This window comes from Neovison vison, chromosome 4 (genome assembly GCF_020171115.1).
Source record: "Neovison vison isolate M4711 chromosome 4, ASM_NN_V1, whole genome shotgun sequence".
Lineage (NCBI taxonomy): Eukaryota > Metazoa > Chordata > Mammalia > Carnivora > Mustelidae > Neogale > Neogale vison.
In genome coordinates, this window is record NC_058094.1 from 81,949,616 (window position 1) to 81,971,154 (window position 21,539).

The 21,539-nt window shown below is 38.9% G+C and overlaps 1 protein-coding gene across 3 annotated transcripts in view; it reads left to right on the forward strand.

The window, feature by feature from the left end:
• The window catches only part of ST18 (ST18 C2H2C-type zinc finger transcription factor), a 103,160-nt gene that overhangs the window by 50,864 nt on the left and 30,757 nt on the right, over positions 1 to 21,539 (forward strand). For 2 of the 3 annotated variants that reach the window (XM_044245608.1, XM_044245609.1), the window contains 6 exons: positions 953 to 1,087; positions 2,800 to 2,890; positions 3,936 to 4,040; positions 6,048 to 6,241; positions 8,423 to 8,634; positions 16,905 to 17,150. In XM_044245608.1, coding sequence (XP_044101543.1) covers positions 953 to 1,087; positions 2,800 to 2,890; positions 3,936 to 4,040; positions 6,048 to 6,241; positions 8,423 to 8,634; positions 16,905 to 17,150 — 983 coding nt within the window. The remainder of the gene's footprint in view (positions 1 to 952; positions 1,088 to 2,799; positions 2,891 to 3,935; positions 4,041 to 6,047; positions 6,242 to 8,422; positions 8,635 to 16,904; positions 17,151 to 21,539) is intronic. The other variant, XM_044245610.1, reaches the window with a different exon arrangement.

The following is a 21,539-nucleotide window of genomic DNA, read 5'->3' on the forward strand; positions in this document are numbered from 1 at the left end:
AGATTAAAACCCCAGCTCACCCTCCGACCTCCCCCTCTAGGTCAATGCCTCACGGCAGCCTGACTAGCAGTGTTACAAAGTGCCCCTTTTCTCTGCCTCCTGGCACCTGTGGTCCCCTTCTCTACCCCAATGTTCTTGGTGGTACAGACCACCCAAGGCCAACCCCACCCTGTACTTCCATTCTTCCTAGAATGTTTCCTTGCCAGGTTCCTATCACCTGAGTTTTCAGTTTCTGCATTCAGAGTAAAATGAAAGCTGCTTCTCCATAGCTGCTCTCTCCTGATCGATCCAAAGTGGCGATGGATTGGGATTTGGGGATCTGGTCCCTCTGCAGCATGGCCCTGTTTGGGCATGGCATAAGATGCCACGGTCGACTCCCTCCCTGACTCTGGCCAGAGCGGGCTCTACATGTATGAGGGAGTAGCACTTGGACCTGGAACCTTAGGGCCACAGGAGGCCAGGGACCTGCAGGAACAAGACCAGAGCAACCCTTCCCAGATGGGGTGACTTCTTTGTTTTATCATTTGGAATCTGGCTTTCTTGAGACCCTTTCAATAAGAGATAGTTTTAGTATAAATACATTCTTTCTTCTTTCTTGCCTTTTTTTTTTTTTCTATCCTTTTCAGGAGCTTGGGCATCATCTGCCTCTGGTGTGGAGTTTGTTTTTCATAATGAGACACTAACTACAATATGTGATATGACAACTTAAAGCCATCTCTGTATTTTAACACTCCCTTGCCCTGTGTCAGCCTTTGCTTAGAAAACCAAGAAAATTGAAAACATTTTTTATGCTTCCACAGGTCTTAGTTGAGGGTCTTATTCAAGGCAATGTGAGAAGAATGTTTATGCTGTAAAAACTGAGCGAAGTGAGAATGTCACCCTGCAAGGCCACTCTAGTGAATGGGAAGGGAAAGAAGAGCCAGATGAATCTCTTGATTTAATTTCTCTGTAGATTCACCAAGGCCTGAAAAGAGGGAGACCAAGTGCCCTATCCCCGGGTGCGATGGCACGGGACATGTGACAGGACTCTACCCCCACCACCGCAGCCTTTCGGGGTGCCCCCACAAAGTGCGGGTTCCCCTGGAAAGTGAGTATGACATATCCTTAAAACCAGTAGGCTTCTTCTTAGTGCACTACAGCATCATGATCTTATCCTCTTTCTCCTCCAATGTGGAATTCGGAATGAAAATATAAAGTTTCCTTTCTGTGTCAAGAAAATTTCCATCTAGCTGGGTGTTTAAAATCATTGTGTTAATAGAAAACCTGAGGGTACAGTTAGGACAGTAGATCAGGAGACAACCGACATTGTGAAGAGAATTTGTTATAGTTCCTGAAGGGTGGGGGTGTGCCACAACAGGCAGGGCCACACAGGGGAGCATCAGGGTCATCGGGGGCCAGGGATGGGGGAAACTTCCGGTTTCTGTGGGAAGGAGCAAAGTAAGCAGTCTTAAGACTGGCTAGTCTGAATTCGCTCAGTAGGTTCCAAAGCTTGAGGGTTTGGGTGTCTGATACCTGACAGGTGGAGAGTATGAGTCTAATAAAAGAGGCAATTGGACATGGACTCACAATTGGTTGATTTGCCTTTAAAAGCTGTTTGAAAGGGCAGTCTTTCCAGGGTTTGCCAGGGCCGAGATGACAAAGCATCAGAATACAGAAAATAAAAGTTATGGTTAAAAAAACTGTGGACTGCGCAGTCCTTTCTCACCCAGAGGTGTGGCTTCCTTAAGCCCAGGAGCAGTTTTGGCCTCAGTGCATCATCTAAATATAAGAAGTGCATTCCAGGGGCACTTGGGTGGTTCGGTTGGTTAAGCATCCAACTGTTGATCTCAGCTCAAGTCTTGATCTCAAGGTTGTGAGTTCAAGCCATGAGCTGGGCTTCACACTGGGCATGGAGTCTTTAAAAAAAAAAAAAAAGTGCATCATCACCAGGGTCCTCCCTACTCCCCATCTCCCCGTTCTGTGTAGGAACTTGTGATGCCTGCCATGCCTCTTGAGGGCATCCTGCGGTAGCAGAGGGCCCTGAGCAAGAGCAAACATTGGTGGCTTCTCTACCCTCAGCCCTGCTGTGAGCTAGGAAACTAGAGGAGAAGGAAAGGGCAGTCTTCTAAGTTTTGAAGTATCAATGTGTTACATCCTCTACTTCTTTAACCTACATATTGAAACACCCATGGGTCATACAAACCACAGGGGTGTGAATGCCTCAGCATCAGCCTTCTCGAAAACACAGCTTTACAAATCAGTGCATCTAATCTGTTCTGCACTGTCCCAGTAGATTACCAGTTCCTTGAAGTGATTACCGAGTTGTTCACACAATAATACTCTTCCACCAATAACTGAATGGCAGTGCAGGGGGGCTTGTGGAGCAATGGACAAGAATCAAAGTAATATCTCTTAGAAAATAAAGAACACTATATTCAGAAGTACACACAGTGGGGAAAAGTTAACAGGAACTACTTGACAAATAGTGTTCTCCATCCACTTTTCCAAGGAAAAGCACATAAATATAAAAGGAAGGTTATGAGCCTCTCATTTTAAGTTGAATACAAACAGAATAGTCTTATTTAAGTCTAGTGTTAACCATGACATGACATTTAGAGAAACTAAAACTTGAACACTCTGCTGAATTTAGTTTTTGAAGTTCTTGAGTGCTCATTAATTTCAACCCGAACATTTATGGGGGGAAGAAAGGCAGATTATATAACCAAATTCTTATGAATGCAAAGTTGAGCAGTCAGTTTGTTAGCATGTTATGAATGCATGGTATACTATTCTTTTCTTTTTGTGATTTTTTGTGCTCAGTTCTTGCCATGCATGAAAACGTGCTCAAGTGTCCCACCCCAGGATGCACTGGAAGAGGGCATGTGAACAGCAACCGCAACACCCACAGGAGGTAATTGTGATGAGATGCTACTCTTACCTAACGAAGAGAAGTGAGACAGACTTTCACAGAGGAAATAAGGAACTAACACTGTCATCAGAATCTCTGGATTACTATCAAATATGTTACCACTTGAAATAGATAAGAAATATTCTCAATGTGTACAGAGTAAAAAACAAAAAAAAAAAAAACCACACTTTACTTTCTGAGAAATTATCATTTAACAGACAGGCAAACAACAAAAAATGTTCTATTTGAACACTAGAGTTATACATTCATATAATCATATAAACAGAACATGTTCTTTTTTGCTCTGGAATTTCACCATAGCCATTTTGAATAGCCTACACATAGCCTACACAACTGAAAAGAGTTGTGTAGTGTTTGTCTTGGATCCCATCCAATAAACATTAACAAGGTACCAAAAGGGCTTCAATCTACTGTGGTTCTGACTATAAGCCAGGAGGAAGGTAAACATCATTTTATCTCATTGAGATTCATTACCTTGAGATTCCTACTCACTTAAAACACACATGTGCATTTACATACAGATGTATTGTGTGGTATATAAATATATACTGTGTATCTATTATGTGCTCACAAGATACTATGTAACTCGTAAGCATATTGCCAGAAAACTTCATATTCTATACTTCAAATTTAAACTGATTTAAAATTAAGTCCCTAACATTTTTCTAAAAATCTTGAGATAAATCATAGAATTATCATGCTAACATCTATAGCTGGGCACATTGTAATTGGAGTGGGTGCATTCTACTTAAAATGTTATAGACTTTCAGAATAATTCCCTTACATAATTTTCCGATTTTTAAAAATGAGTTTGTTACTCATCACTTCTTAGATGGGATTGGGGGGCAAATGTTGACATGGTAGTTTGCAGAACCCTTTTGGGATCTATTAGCATGAGAAAGGTGCTAAGTGAACTATTAATATGACTTAACATTTAATGCGTGCCAAGTATGTTGTGAGGTACATGCCAAAGCAAATTACTTTATCTTTTTAACTCAAATCCTCCTTTTTAATTTTTTTTAAACAGTCTTTCTGGTTGTCCAATTGCTGCCGCTGAAAAATTGGCAATGTCCCAGGACAAAAATCAGCTTGATTCACCCAAAACTGGGCAGTGTCCTGACCAGGTTCACAGGTATGACCCTCCCATGACGTTTCTAGTAGTCTGCCCATGCCATGCCCCTATGCAATGCATCCAGCTCCCCTCATGTGCCAGTTCATTATGGCCCGACCTTCGTTCACAACTACCAATGTCTATTTGAAAGGCTGGTCCAGTTAATCATACTCTCACTTAAATGAACTGCTAGACCCTGAGAAGCTTAACATGAAATTAATCTATATGTAAAGGTAACATAATGTGGTTGAATCTAAAAGAAATAAAGTGTATAATGTACATTAATCAAAATTCTATGTCACTAAATGCAACCCATCCCACTAGTCAGGTAAGCCCTCCCGATGATTGATTAACCTTTCTCCCTGTAGATAATGCCTTCATAAATCACTCACACCCACCCAAAATATGTGGTGTTATATATTCATTCCTCTTTTTCCAGCTATACATATAATTTCTTTAAGACAAAAATACATTCCATGAATTGATAAGTGTTAATGAAATATCTCCTCTTTGCCCCAGGCACTTCACAATCTCCAGCAGTTTGGAAGACCTTACTTATACTTAAATAATAAACCACAAGTGATGACACAATGTAAAGTTATACATTTATTAATAATAAATCATATAGATAGGAAAAGTTATTTCAGGATTAAAACAGATGACCAGATCTTCACTGTTACTGAGACACTGAAATGCAACATTGTTATTAGAAGCATTTTCAATGATATGGTTTCCCTTAATATGTGCTCTTAGAGATTTAATTAAAGAGTCAAAAGCAAATGAGTGAAGAACATATGTCAAGCAAAGATCATGAATTACTGAATAGCAATTAAAAATCTTAACAACAAGTTTCTTGGTTAATATGGCCATATCCTCTAGATTCTCCATAAGTAGGTTATTTATCAAATATAGAAATAGCATTTAGTCTTATTTCCCTAATTTCTTAAAAAATGTGTTTTAGACTAGAATGAAGATATATTAAGGTTATACACCAAGTTACATATCTAATAATAAGATCAACTGCTTTTTCAAATGTTTTTATGTAGCAGTTTAAATGTTTTTTATGTAATCCAAGAAATATCATTGAAATTTTGACATTCTGATGAGTCAGGCATTCTTTGGTGGAAAACAAAAGAAAAACATATAAGTATTATAGATATTGCTTAATTCTGAAAGGTATATTTGTTTATATTCATTTACCCTTAGACTATATTTTTGTTTTTCTTGACTGGGATTGGTGCTACACAAATATGATGCCCTTGTTTAATCCCAGTACAGTAGTTGTAAGGGAATATTTAACTCATAGCTTGGATTAAGGTAATTCTATTGCAAAATGTGATAGCTATTCTGATACAAAATTTTGATTCATATTGAAATGATAACAATTTCACAGAAAAAATATTGAAGTACCAGCAAAAACACTGAGACAAAGGGAAAAAAGGCGAAAAGCCTAAGAAATTCACAATTCAGAAGTGAGGTTTCTGGTGCGTATGCTGCCCCTGTTAGGTGTTAGGCTCCTGTCAGCTCTGCTGAAGGAGAGTGGGAGTCAGCATCGCTTCTTTTGAATGGACTACAATGCCATTTCCCCACCAGCTACAAACGTGACTTTTCACCACCAGGCTGATTAATAGTCTTAATATGCAGAACGTGCACACCTTGTCAGTGCCCTAATGATAGTTAGATGGCGTTTTTCTGTGAGGAACTCGAAGTGCTAACAGACATTAAATACTTGCTGCTCATTGTATCTGCATAAGGCAAATGCAAAATTGCACGTTCCTCTTTTATCAATGGGAGACAGACCCACAACATGCAGCCTCACCAGACATCCAGAACCCTTGGTGCCTCCCATCTTTCACTCCCAGCACAGAGTACTCTCTTTTATCATACTGTGACCAGCTCTTTTCCACAGTACACTGTCTCCGTGGGTACTGACAGGCATGACACATTGGATCTGCTTTAAATTCTGATGCTAATATGCTCACTAAGAATTTCATCATAGTTCTTTTGAACTCTCCCCTCTTTCTTCAGGACAAGCTTGGTGAAACAAATTGAATTCAATTTCCGATCACAAGCCATCTCCTCTCCCAGAGCCACAGTGTCAAAAGAACAAGAGAAGTTTGGAAAAATACCATTCGATTATGCCAGTTTCGATGCCCAGGTTTTCGGTAAACGTCCCCTCATGCAAACAGGTCAAGGACGAAAAACACCACCATTTCCTGAATGTAAGCCTCAAATTCTAATCTTTAATCCCCAAATGCATCTTGTCTATGTGTGTTTGGGGGCAGGCATGTACTCAAATCTAGAATACGTTATTTACTGCAAGAAGGAGAGAAAATACATTGAGCAGTAAAATAAAAATGTTATCAAGTGATAACTTGATCAGAGTTATCGATTTTACATAAAATTAAACTGAACATGGTGAATAGTTACTGGATTAATTATTCTCCAAATATCATGCCATTGTTGAATCAAAATACAGTAATTCTAAAGAAATATTTAATTCACATTCAGCTGAGTTTGGGATTAATAACAACTGTTATAGTCATCACAATAGAGTAATTTTGATTCATGTTGAAATTATGGAAATTTAACAGGTAAAATATTGAAATAATACTTAAAGTAGTACTTAAGTCAGCAAAAGCACTTAGACTGAAAGAGGGGAAAAAGTGAAGGTCTTGGAAGAAACTCACAGTTTAGAAATCAAGATTTTACAATAGGTGCAATATGTGTGACAGTGGAGAGGTTTATCCACATATTGAATTAATATGAATCATTTAAAATGTGTTAATACTCTAATGGTAGCACATCTGTATAGAAAATCATAACTCGAAGATGATGTAATATATACAACTTGGTGTTTTTATGAACACATTTCTTCAAGTGTTTTAGAGTCCTTGAATAGTCTAATGAAAAGGTGAGAAAGTGAACATTGGGATGAACCCAGATATGAATCCTGCTTTACGATATCATAAGAAGTGAAATTATTCCTCAAATTGAGTCCTCCATAGACCATGGATTCTTCACAACATGCAAATCTATAGAATCCCTTTGATCTCATAACTCTGGACACTGAGTGCTTTTAGGAACATATAACATGGGCTTTATTCTGTGATGTTCGTCACTTCTTTCAAAGAACTAGATGCTATACAAAACATAGCACTGATAAACATACTTGAAAGGAGTTGGCCCATTAACAATGGAGTATATTATACTCCAAAATATATTCTATCTATTCTGACTAAAAATAGGGCTCAGCCTAAATAACATTAACAACCTGTTAGATTTGGGGAAAAATTATATATGCACAGGTACACAATGTTTTCTATTATATATATATATATAAAATGTATACATATGCATACACATATACATATATGTTTAATTCAAGTGAAGCTAGTTAAGGGCATTCTATATACTCATATAATATATTGTTTAAAAATGCAAACATTTAGTGACATTTTTGTATTTTTAGAATTGTAGGAATCATGGTTGGAAATGTTTTAAATTGCTTCATGAAAAATAATAATCAAAGTTTACAGTAAACAAAATTTGCAGCAAAATAACTAAATGCTTCTATATTATCCCACTTAAATCTTGGGTGTTTCTCTCATAACCTTCAGCAATGTTTACTAACACCCAGAGAGAAGAGAAATATGGTTAATTCTCTCTCTCCGTAATGCCTTGTTGCCACAACAGAAACATAAAACAGAAACTCAGCCTTGATAACTAAAATTGTCTTTCTGCTCATCCTGAGAACACTTTCTCTGTCCTTTACTTATCATGTTCTACCTAAATATGTAAAATGCTAGCTCATTAAAGGCTCTACCATTTATTTAGTTCCATTTGGTCGGACATTAAGAACAACTTCTGCTGGTTTAAGCACAAAACAAACCTGTATATCAAATAATAAAAATAAAAATACAATTCTATGTCTAAATATAAATTGTTATTGTGAAAACAAATGTTGAAAGGGTGCACTTTTTTTTTTTTTTTTTTGCTACTGGAATTACTGGTCTTCACACATACACAGTTCATAGATGTCCAAGTCTTAAGCCTCTGTAGTCCCTGACAGATTTTGCCAGTGTAGTTTTAATCCATAATTTTTGCCACGAATGCTGCCAGTGCACCTGTCCCATAACATTAGTTATAAAGCTTTTACCATAAGAAGCATAAATACGAAAAATATTAAGAGAATAGACATTCTTCCCCAGCCATCACATCATTCGATCTGTGAACTTCTGTGAAAACCAATCTCAATAACCTTCATTGAGTGTACCAGTGGATAATGGATCATGTTTAAATTTATTCTTGACGTATCATGTAAAAAGTTCTATCTCTAAAGCAAATCTATTTAATGGCTAAAACACGTACATGCAATTGCTAATCAAATCTCTCTTCAACAGCAAAGCATTTTTCAAATCCAGGGAAATTTCCTAATCGACTGCCTAGTGCAGGCGCCCACACACAGAGCCCTTGCCGTGCCAGCTCTTATAGCTACGGTCAATGTAGTGAAGACACCCACATAGCAGCAGCTGCTGCCATCCTGAACCTTTCCACCCGCTGCAGGGAAGCTGCAGACATCCTCTCCAACAAACCACAGAGTCTGCATGCCAAGGTAGGCCAGTCCAAGAGCCCAGAGGGTGGGCCAGTGACTGAACCGTGAGAATAAACTGCCTTTCATGTTCCTAACCACATTCACTACCATGCCGCTCCCCATCCCTAAAGCACATCCCTTCCTCGTCTTAGGAAGAGACTCAGAGGAGCATTGACAAGGATGAGTTTTGTGGCTTCCAGAAGGAGTGAAGGAGTGTTGTTCTTGAAGGCGGTATACCAAAGCCTGGGGAGAAGTGAGTGATGGAGCCTGGCTGGGGAGGTTTATAGACATCAAACCTACCTTTGTGTTGGGGACTTTGGCACACAAGAAGGAGGCTTGCCGTTAAAATCAAACTGAACAATGGAAGCTTTTTGCTGTCTGCAAGTCAAAGATGGTAGGAAATGTTTGACCACACAGTGGCTTATCAAACAGTTGCAAAATGGACTCATGAGATTTTCTTATTGCACACATTACGATTTTATGATGCAAGGTAGTCTCAGTTGCTGCCGTATTCTCAAAGGACACTGAATAAAACGTGGATACGTTAAGTTAACAAGAGATGGTTCAGGGGTACTTTGGAGAACTCAGGTAATTCAAATCCAGAATCAAATTCTGTAAAGTTTATGAGGCCGATGGAATTAATCACATTTCTCTAATAAACCTCTCCTCCCTGACTAACAATGAGAGGGAGATGTCCGTATTTTTGATACCTTGATGACGACAAAAAACAAAGATCCTCCATGTGTGCCCTTTGCAGGAGGAGAGGCTTATTAGGCTACAGAGTAGCAGCAATCCTCAGATCCTCAGAGGGAGGGTAGAAGCTGCAACCGCATTCACCCAGAGCCTGTAACTCCCATCGACACAAAAGACTCAGTGAAAAGAAATCATTTTCCTACCTAGATGGCTGAAGCCCACTGAAATAAAGTGCCCAGACTTATCTGGAGAAGAGATGTTCCCCTTGCTTTAAGGGGAACATCTAACCCTGAAACTCAGGCGATTAGAGTAGATAGCTCTCTTTTTCCCTACAAGCACGGCCCCATCCCTGGTGTGGTCAGCTGCTCACCTGTGCTGTGCCAGGCCTTCAGGAGAGCAGGGAATGCGGTGCCATAGAGCATTTGACAGAAGAATCAGAATTAGCTTCTGGACAAATCTGAGCCAAGTAAGCCCCAGGAAGAGTTGGTGGCCAAAAACCACTCAAAAACAATTTTTAAACGAATGAGGTTCTTAAACAAAGAAAAACGCATCCTCTGAAAATTCTAAAGAAAATACCCACCTTTCCAAATTCAAAGGAATTCAGGTCAGAAATTATTTACATCAATGAATGATTTGGGGTGCTTTGCAATGCTACTTTAGTTTATTTTTATTCATTTTGTTAAAACCTGTATACATTCCTCCTTTTTAAAGGCACATTCTAATAGGCAGCTAGTTGGGGTAATACTAAAGTATCTTCCTTCTTATGCTTTATATGATTTGTTTGTTAAGGCTGTCCTTTGAGAATAAAAGGACCGCTATTATAATGATTAGCACTACTTAAATTATTTGAGCAAATGATTGTGTAATGAGTGCTTTCTATCTGCACAGGTAGATTTGTTTGTTTGTCGGAATTCTGCCCTTAACCTTCACATTTTTCATGTTCTCTTAGTTGTTGGAGCAAAACAATGAATCAAACAAAGATGACCAAAGATTGAGGGTATTTTCCCTTATCAGTATATGATCTGTTCTTTTCTTGAATACCTTCTGGTCGGAAACGTGACTGTTAAGTTGGCACGTTCTAAAAATCTAAGTAATTGACTTGTGCATCTATTCTCACACTCCTATTGGGAGCATGCTGTGTGCCGGAGTTGCTCTATGGAGCGGATACTCCCGCCCAGGGTGACAGGAACTGCCCTGTGGGTCTCGGCCTCCATACAGCCAACCCAAGTCTGAACTGCAGAAGCCAAATCGTGGACATGAGGAGGAGGATGGAAGAGACACAGAGTGTACCAATAGACTTTTAGAAGAAGTTTGTTACATTAGCAGTTTAAAAAGTCATGTTGCTGCCAAAATGATCTCCTTTGACATAGTGGTGGTTAAAAGAGGATAAATATGGCACCCTACAGTGTTGCTTTGTGCAGAATCCTCCTTCCAGGCGCATATTCTCACACAACTGTAACCATCTGCAGAATTCTGTTCTAGCTGGATCTTATATTCTGAATATAAAATAGAACCTCATAAATTCCTAAAACCACAAAAAATAATTATTGTAGCAAAAATGAGAAAAAGCCAAAGTAATTAACCCTGAAAAATGGCCTCTGATCAAACAGTGCCCAATGTAGGCCATTTCTATTCAGTGTTGCATTTCCTTTGTGCCCTTCACTTAATATAGGATTAACTATATATAAATGATCTTCCCCTGTTGAATACTAGCCTGATTCTCTTTCCACTATGATTTGATTTTTTCCTCCATGGTGGTTAGTATGTTTATTTCCACTAGCCAAAATCCATAGATCTCTTGAGCTCCTTATTTAGAAAGAAGAATATAGAGATGTATGAATTTTCCCTATTGACTTCTACAGCTGAGTGTAGAAGCATTTTTTGACTTATAGAGAGATATTCTGGCAGATGGACTCTTAGCTCTACCCACCAAATGGTCTATGAGATTTGGACTTCCCAAGACATATGTTAGATCCTGCCACAGACCCGTCCCGTCAAGGTGGTTTTGGCTGAAGCAGAAAAAAAGAAATTGTTATTCCAGGCAAAGAACTGTGTTTTTATAGGTGATGTTTCTAATGTCCAGGGGAGGCATGGGTGGTTTTGATCAGAACCCAGAGAACTGAGGGCAGATTTCTCATTTTCCTTCTGCCTCCATGCTGTCCTTTCTTTGATGGAATGAGTTTCTCTGACATTTCTTACAAAGCCCAGTAGGAGAACAAATTATAGATCAGGCTGTCACATGTGGGCACAACATTTTTAAAATCAAGCCAAAGGACACTAAACTTTAAATGGCCTCCATATCCTCCTGTTGGGGCTAATACAGATACTTCCTGTGCTACCTGCAACTGAGTCCAAGTTTAGTGAGAAATCTAAATTCATGATTTAGAAAATCCCTATTCTTATGGAGAATAATGGCAGCAGGGGCTGTCTTCAGAGAGGCAAAATAACTTTGAGTTCCCACACAGTCTAAAAACAATGTGGGACAATAAGGATATTCCACAGGAATAAGGATATTCCACTTCTCTTTCCGAAGTTTCCTAGCCCCACCTGACTGTCTACCCAACACTAAAGCACGTCCTTCATGGACCCTTTCCCAACACCGAATTGAAAAAGTCAGTGCTACCTTCGCCCACCACTGCCCCAATGAGTCCATCATATCCTCAAAGTGGATGTGAAAAAGAATTATTTGTTTATTAAAATACAATCCAACATGTACACAATACATCTACACCACCAAAATCACCTGTATGTTGCTTTAAGTATCTCTGAGGAATCAAGTCAGAAGAAAAAATTAGTAATATCAATATTAGGTTTATCAATATCAATATATATCAATATCAATATCAATATAATGGTTTAGGGTAATTTGAAGTATGAGCCCTCTCTTGAAACTAGTATTTTTATTGGTTCTAAGATTGGTATAATGTCCTTCATTTTAATTTGGAATTAATATGAGTTTGGGCCACAGCTTCAAACCCTCCCCCTTCCGTCTGGCCACCGTTGCTGCTGTTATGAACACAGCATTCAGTAGAAACAGGCGGCTGGCATAGAATGAGCATCCTGGGTTTGCTGGGTGTACTGAAGGCTGTCCTCCGGCCCCTGAGAGCACGTGCCAGTGTCAGAGACACTCCCCTGTTTCCTTGCTTCCTCCTACCCTCAGCAACAGAGGTAGGATCACGCACATGGTCTATCTTTATCCTGATCACTTCTGCTTGCCAAGCATTCTGTTGTTTGTTTTGGTGTTTTCCCCACCTGTTTAGACAAAGTGGCATATGCACAGTGTGCCTTAAAAGAAAACAAAAAACTGACACTTGCTTGAAATGTTTAAAGTTCAAAGTCTGTTTTGTGCTTGAATAAAGCCTAGAAACAACATGATAACACTTCACCATCCTTGCTGCCGGATATCAGAAATAGCTTGAAGGCTCTTGGGATGGTAAGAATCCAAAAGCAGCTTTTTTCAGTAACTTTAATATCATGTCAGATTATACCGTATATTTTGAATGAAATGTTATGAGAGACTTGGGTCGGAGATCACAAGGAACCAACTGATATGTGTGTATATATTCAGTAATTCTCTCTTTATCTCTGCATACAGTAGCATAGGGATGTCTCTTTTAGCATTTGAAAACACAAATTATTTTTATTATAAGTTGTCACTTATTGAATACCTACAAAGTGCCAGGCACTGTAAAGAAGCACTTTGTTTATATTAATTCTTTTTAATCCTTCCAGAAACTCTGTAGAGAAGATATCATCCCATTTAGCAGGTGGAGAAATAGTAGTATGGAGATATTAAATAATTTTCTCAGACTGGCATAACTGTAACTGTTGGAACTGAAGTTTTAATTCATACCTGTCCAACTTCTTATGTTCTTAAAGATCTTTTCTTCGTGTTTCATATAGACTGCTGGCCAACTTAAGAATTTTCATTGCTTTGGTTCCAAGTCTTAGACAAAGATTTTTGGAAAATGGTTATAAATTTAATTTTAATTTTATACCTTATGTCAGACACTGATTTCTCCCCTGAATTCCATCATTCTATTTATATTGTATAAATTTCCTAAGTTTATACTCTGAACTTATCTGTTTTAATACTCAATTACTATTTGGTAAGAATAAGATACTTTAATTTCATATTTTATTGTTAATACACTGCTTACTTTAAAAACATATTTCAGATAGCTTTCAGTGCAGAAAAGATACTCCCCAAACAAAACACTCTGAAGCAAAAGAAAAAACATGACTCAGAGGATGAAAACCAGAAGCTAATTACAGCAGAAACCTAAGATGAGGGATACATTTTTGTACTCCCTGATAGCCAAGTCAAAATGGAAAAGATGGCGGTCATCCCCTCTTGTGTTAATAGAAAACTTGACAAATACAGCAAACAGTGGTGTCTTCTTATATCTATGTTTTGAAAGTGAACAATTTTCACAGTAGAACTTTTAAGCAAAGTTAACTTTATTTCATTACCACCTTTGAATGTTTAATTTTTAATTGTTAAAACATTATTATGCTGTCATTTGCCTCATTGGAGACCGGCCTTAAGACTATCTTATAAATACAAGTACAGTGATTTCTTTGTTTTTTCTTTTGTTCTTCAGGGAACAAATTTCTACCCTTTCCCCCTGGTTGTAGGCAAAACAGGAATGTCAGGTTGTTTCCTGCTTTCCGTAATAAATGTCTTTTCCTTGTTGTAATATAATCCTCATAATTATCATTTTACTGGTTGTATAATGTGCCATTAAATAAATGCAGCATAATTTCATTAATCATTTCTCTGTTGGCAGACCTCTGAATCATTTCTCAGTTTATGATACACATAAGGATTATATAAGAAATAATTATTCAACTTTCAGTTGAATAATAATTTCTATTTATTAAATTATCTTTCACTAACAATCTCCTCTATGTATAAGATAAGCTCCTTGAAGGCAGGAACAATATATTTTTCAGTTTTCTTTTCCCCAAAATATGGAGGCTTGAAGACAACAAGTGCTTTCTCAATAATTTAATTAATAAATACATCATATATGGCATCAGTACCTCAAAAATGGCTGAAAGTGATGGTCCTTGATGTTGGCCCTAACTTGGCAAGTATGTAAATAGTATTGGACTTATGTCTACCCTCACAAAAACCCTTTAAATTTAAATTTAAATGATTAAAATAAGGATCCAGAATGGCGAATGGTGCTTTTAGAAATCAGAATGCTAGAAGTCAGCAGTGGGGCTCCATGTCCGCTGAATGTTATGCCCTCCTGCTCCTATGGCCTCTCCCACCACCCCCTCCTTTGTGTGCTGCCATTTGGAGTTTCAAGCACAGAGAGAAGTGATGTCTATTGACATCTGAATAAAAAATCCATGCAGTAAACGTGTGATCCACCCATCTATGGGCAGAAAGGGACCCTTCTCTGGTACTGTGTGTAATTGTTGAATGCATCTGTGCGCTCACTTAAAGCCCATCTGTACCCTGCTGCCCAAACGTGCTTTCTCCCTGTCAAGTCAGGTGCTCAGAGCAGCCGGCTGGGGCACGGGATATACAAGAGCGCCTCTTTTAAATATTAAAAGTAATTTTTTCCCCTCAATCAGCTCATGATTACTCAAGATGTAGAATCATAACAACTCCAAGAATCTATAATTTTTTTTGTTTACTATTTGGAATTCTTTTCTGCAAGAACTAAAATATATATTAGTGTTGTCTTGGAATCGTTGATATTTTTTTCAGGGAGATCGAATCTGCACTATTTATGGGTTTTGCACTATAAAACTCTGCAGCCCAGTCACATGGCTTCTTTTTCCTAAGCCATCTGTCACAGAGGTCTGGAATTTTATGTGAATGTTGGTTGTGCAGTCTTAACCCAAGTTTTTTATTTTTTTTAATGAAAAATGTCAGCAACTACAATATTTAGCATTTTACTTTACATTGGCCATTAAACTTGATTACTATAGCTCTGTTTCATTGCTATAGTTACATATCAGCTATGAAGCCAAGAATTATTTTGATGTGCTCATGACAGAATACATTGTTACACCACGGAGAGAGCACATGGCACTGATATGGTTAATATCTTGGATTTTTGTAACTAAGGTTTATTAATGCTGGTATAAAAATGTATTTGATATTATACAGATGGCATAAGATGTTGTGGTTACTAAGTTATTATCCCGGATAAGCTGTACTGTCAAATTCAGGGCTTAAAACTATCACAGGAGATTAAACTATTTACTAAAAGGGACAGAAAGATATAGCCAAAGCATCTTAGTGCAAACATATTAGAAGTATATTTACCTCCCACAAATATAATAAAGCATACCTACCTCAGAGGCTGAGATTTAAATAGGAACTTTGCAGGTGAAACAAGCAAACAGAAGAGGTGCCTTGTTTTCTAAATCAGGTGCAAGCAGTGAGCTTTTGGAGCTCAACTACTTTGGCCCACACCTCAGTCCTCAGCAACTGTTGGGGAGGGAGAAGGCAGAGTGTAAATGGGGAGTTAAAATAAATCCCCCATGGGGAAGTAACTGGCTACCATATGCGTTAGGGATCTTGCTAACATATTCAAAGAGACTCCTGCTTTGCCAGCCAAGAGGAAAAAGAGCAGAGACCTTGTCCAAGATTTAATTGTGACTTGATGGATGATAGTGAAAATACGAAGAGGTATTTATCTGATCCATTTAAGAAAAAGACAAGTGAGTTCTTCCCGCGTCCTGAGTCCTACTGCGTGGCAGTGCTCACCATTGGTGACAGCACAGGAGCCATCCTTTGGCGTGTGTCCTTTGGAAAATCCAGAGCACGTGGGCAGTCTTTGGGTCTTGTACCTTAAACTACTACAACAGCAACAACACAACAGAAAGACAGCCAAAGCTATCCCAAGGAGAAATGCCGTGAGGTATAGTGAGTTTTAAGTTTCATACAAAGTGTCTGGAAAAGAATCAGCTTTGTTCTGAAGTTTCACTGTACAACTTACCCCCAAATAGGCCTGTTGGCACCTGCTCCTGAAGGCCCCCAGAATCAACAACAGTTTGCCCTGTCTGCCTCTGCTGCACCGGCCCCCTTCAAGTAAACAAAGCTTTTTCTGATTCAAGTAACCCAGAGGAAAAGGTCACATCCGTATTACTCTAATATCCCAATAAAAAATTCTCTTGCAGCTGGTTATTTTTGCATATATTCACATTAGATTAATACTGTATTGGGGGGGGTGAGCTGGGAAGTAGTGCTGTGCCTTTTTATAAACTCAAGTGTTAATGCTATAAATGATGAATTGAGAGTGATAATTCTGCAAGCCAGAAAAGGAGATTTAAAGCTAAACTTCAAAAAAATATATAAAACAGGGTTAGCCAATACATTTAGCATTTGGAACATCTTATTTATATTAGGCTCTACTTTGTTTAAACCCAGAAACATGAAGCTCACTAATGGTGCTGCTCTTAAAAGTCTGCCTAAGAATTGAACATTAACCAAAGCAAATCAGAAAGCTAGATTTTAAATCAGATATACTTACATAAAAGCTTGCATTTAAAATTATCCCTTAAAAGCCCCACATGGCTAGGCTATAACTGCAAACTGTTTAAATGTTTTTCTGTTTCCTATTGTATACCAGGGAGCCGAGATAGAAGTGGATGAAAATGGCACATTGGACTTAAGCCTGAAAAAAAATCGAATCCTGGACAAAGCTGCACCCCTAACTTCCTCTAACACTTCTATTCCAACTCCTTCCACTTCCCCATTCAAAACAAGCAGCATTTTGGTCAATGCAGCATTCTATCAGGCTCTCTGTGATCAAGAGGGCTGGGATACTCCTATCAACTATAGCAAAACTCATGGGAAGACAGAGGAGGAGAAAGAGGTATTGTTTCAATATGTCAATCACTAAGTTTAAGAGAGAGCATGATTAGAGAGTAGTCTTGGCTTTTTCCTCCTGCATTATTTTTCATATTCCTGTTTAGATGATACACAATTCTGTACCATGTTTTAGATTTTGGTAAAGTGGTGATCTTAAATTTCATCAGAAACTGGTAAATGAATCCAGCTTTTCCTGTCACTTGCCTAAAATGATGTCACTGTAGCGAATTTGATCCCCATTAGGGCTGCAGTTGTGTGCATCGCATGAGAGATTATATTAGCCACCCCTTCAGCTACGGCAGCCTGGAAGGTGCACGTTATCACTCAACACTGAAATGCCAACTTGCTAACTCTTTCTGAACCAGAGGATAGAAAATGAAATAGAATCAGGGATGAATAAGAATCATGTCAAATTGCTTTCCTTGGTTTCATGAAGGAACTATGTAAGCATATCTACATATAGAGCCATTGGCTGAGGTATTTGAGTCATGTCTAAGTTGTATCAATCCCAAAGTCAAGGCGATGCATTTGTATATTTGGTTATCTTTGGAGTAGCTAGATGTTGTGGCTGTGCAGGTTCATCAAGCCTTTATCTCCATAGTTTGAGCCACCTGGCCTAGACTGCTTAACCATGACTTAGTGTCATCCAAAACGAGTCACTGCCAGAAACCTCCACTATTTAGATTCTATGTCTTTGCAAATGTGACCCTAATTGTTACAGTAGTGATTTGTTTTGCTTTGCTGTTTGTCAGGAAAGTTGTTGATATTTGCTGGTTGATATGTTTAAAGAAATAAAATAGCCACTGTCTTTGGAAGGGTGAACCACTTTTTTCATCTTATTGAAGTTGAGAAATTTGGGGGGGGGCTAATTTGATTTTCGCATATGCTTTAACATCTCAGAGCATAAGTTGACAGAAACAATAGTGATCACAAGATTGGGTTGTTTCTCCAATTCCGCTTCCTTCCTTCCTTCCTTTTTACATTCCTCTCTTCCTCCCTCCTTTCCTTTCTTCTTTCCTTCCTCCTTTGCTCTCTTCTTCCTTCTTTCTTTCCTTCCTTTATCCTTTCTTTCCTTCCCTCTCTCCCTTCCCTTTTCCTTTCCTTTCCTCCTTCCTTCCTTCACTCCCTCCCTCCTTCCTTGCTTCCTTCAGAACACTTTTGCTGGCATCTCCATGTCCAGGCAGTAACACAGGTCCCAAGGTTGCAGCATCAAATGTGACAAACTTCTTGCACATGTATGCTCAGTCTGGTAGGGACACTGGCAGGTGAACAAATACAGTGACAAATGGAATAGAACTAGCAGACACACAATGACGGGGGGCGGGGGAGGAATGCCAACCCTAGGTACAGTGGTCAGGGATGGGTTCCTGGAGGATCCCCCAGGCTCTGAGGTAGACTCTGTGTTACCACCACCCACACCATCACAAAGAAGTGGGAGGGGAATCCATACAACAGCACTTTCTGACTAGATTCTGCCATACAGTCTTACTCATTTTATTCTGCTTGGGTTTACAAAATCTGCTCCAAGTATTTAGGAATGGTCTTCGTTAACCTATCATAATGCTATTTTAGAAGAACCATTTCTAAAAATAATGTATGTTTGACTCTGATTATTATAAAACTAATACCTGCAAAGTATTAGTAGCTGGTTTACCTTAGGTGATGACCACAGATGGGCGAACACGTACTTCTTCCCTCCACCACATTCCCCCCTGCCATTTTAGACTTGTGCAAAAATAACAGAAGTCATGCTTAACTGCTGTTTATTTTTATGATCTGGAAATCTGTCAGTATTCATATGAACTGATCATTTTGCAAAAACTGGTCTGAAATGGAGGTAAGGAGGTAGTGTAAGTTGTTGAGAAGCACAATCACGATGAGATCAAGATTGTTGAACCAATCCTACTCTGTAGAAGCCAGGTTTAGAGAAAGGGAATACTCTCTCATTCATAAAACTGCTTCATCCTCAGCTAGTCCGATGGTCGATGGGATCATGGCATATCCCAGCATATCCCCTCTACACCACCAAAAGGAAACCAAATCCTAGTTAGAAGATCTGTTGATGTGGTTCAGTAAAAGTCTCATGTCACATGAAGGACTGTATTGACACAGTAAGCATAACTGTGCTCCTATTCTCAGATGAATCCCACTAGGATAAAACCCACCTTGTTTGGGAGATCTCAGTGTCATGTGCTTAGACTTAGACTTTCTGTCCCCATCCTATGACTGCCATAAATGGACCATGGTCAAAAATCACCAGAAATCTTCCTTCCAATGTCAGGCATACTGATTCAGTCCTGAGTGGTAATGAAGCAAATTTGTGTTATGTAGGATCTTGTTTTCATTTAAGGTCTCTTATATTGTTTTATCTTGGTTATAGTTTTTGGCCTCATAAGAATGACAAAAATGTGCTCATATTCTGAGACCCTCCTCCCATTTGGAGGTCTAGTAAGTACCTCAAGAACCTCCTTGGCTATACCTCTTATCACTCAGATAGCCAGAAAATGAGGTCTTATAACAAATAGCTTCTTTATTTCCAATCTCATTTTTTTTTGCATAATTCCAAAAAACATCTAGATTCACCTTAGCAGCTTCATAAATTCAATTGGAGTATGTTCTTATTCTAATGCTTATATATCTGTGACAGTGTTTTATTTCCCAGAAAATTCCTGGGAAAAACAGATTTGGTTAGATTAGATTTCTGCTCTTTTCAGAATGGCTTACTTACTTCAGGTCTGACAGTACAGACTTTTCCTGCTACAGTTTGCAACCTAAGCATTCTGAAATCTGGAATGGAGAATGTGGAGATTCGATGTCACTAAGAATGACAAAAGAGGACTTTGAAGATGCTAAGTGAGTTCCTAGAGTCAAGGTGCTTGCCCTAGGTTTGAGTTGACAAATTGTTTTGTTGTTATTGTTTTGTTTTTGTTTGTTTTTAGAGAGAGTATGCCTGTTCCAGCTTTGGGGGAGGGGCAAAGGGAAAGGGAAAGAGAGAATCTTAAGCAGGCCCCATTCCCAGCATAGAGCCCCACGCAGGACTTGATCTCAGTACCTTGAGATCACAGCCTGAACCTAGATCAAGAGTCCCACGATTAAACAACTGAGCCATTCAGGCACCCTGACCAAATATTTTTCAAGCTTAATTTTTGTTATCACGGTGATCTGACCATGAATGACTCATTGCTTGGTGTACCTGATGGGGACACCCTCACACAAAAGTGCTTCTGTGGCACTATAACTCCCTAAGATAGTGCCTCACCCTTCCTTATTTGTGCTTTTGTCTGTGGTGAGCTAATCTATAAATAGAATTTATCACCCTGTTCTGACTCTTATAAATGAGAACTGTGATACTTGATAGTTACTATTTTGAAAAAATAGATTGTATTCAACGTCCTTGTTGTGAAGGTAGCAGAGGGACACTGAGTTCAGTAAGAATAAAGATAAGGGATCTTTACACATGGTGTCTCATTATCCTAACAGTCATGAAAAGCGGGATTATTGTCAACGTTTTGGAGGAGAAAATTGAGGATCAAGGACGTTGTTAGTCTTTGGTCCTACAGAAATCAAGAAATGGGCTTGGGCAGAAGCCCAAATGAAGCACGAGGAGAAGGGAGAGAATGGAGAGAAGGAAAAGATGAAACAGCCCATCAAAAAGTGGCAATAACAAGGGAATATTGAGGACAATTAGAAAGAGAAGGGAAGAAAAGAAGGAAGAAGAAATGGTGCTTGGCGAGGTGTGGGGGACCCAACAATGCTCCCAGGGAAGCAGGACCAAACCTGCCTTGGCCGTGATCTACAGGGCATAACCACACAAACTAATCACAGGAAGTGGCCCGTGCCTGCTTTTCCCAATGAGCCCACTTAGATGCTGCACTCGGCCCAAACAATATACCGTGAATATTTGAAGACTGGGTGGTAGTCAGCTCCTGATCGGACACCCTGTCCTTCACACTGGCACCTCCACCCTTACCCCACATGATACTCACGCGCGCGCGCGCGCACACACACACACACACACACACACACACAGAGAGAGAGAGAGAAATGGACCGATTATTTCTAATTCATTGTTATCTAGTTCATATGCACAACAGTTGCTTAATTTTGGTGGTAATTTTCAGAAAATATTGTCTGTCTCTCTCAGTGAAATAACCTGTCCAGATGCCCTCTAAAAAAAAAAAAAAAAATCCTGAATCTGGAAAAAACTCAAAAAATCTCGAAAGGAAAGTGCTGAGAAATAACTAGGGCTGTCAGTTCCATTCAACTGTCAGTTCTCCAAAGATTTCAGGGCTTAAAATGTTAAAAGTGCCAGATGCTATTATCTGTTATTCATGTTACCATTATGTTCTGGTCTTTACTGAAATCAATATAAACTTCCATCTGTACATTAAAA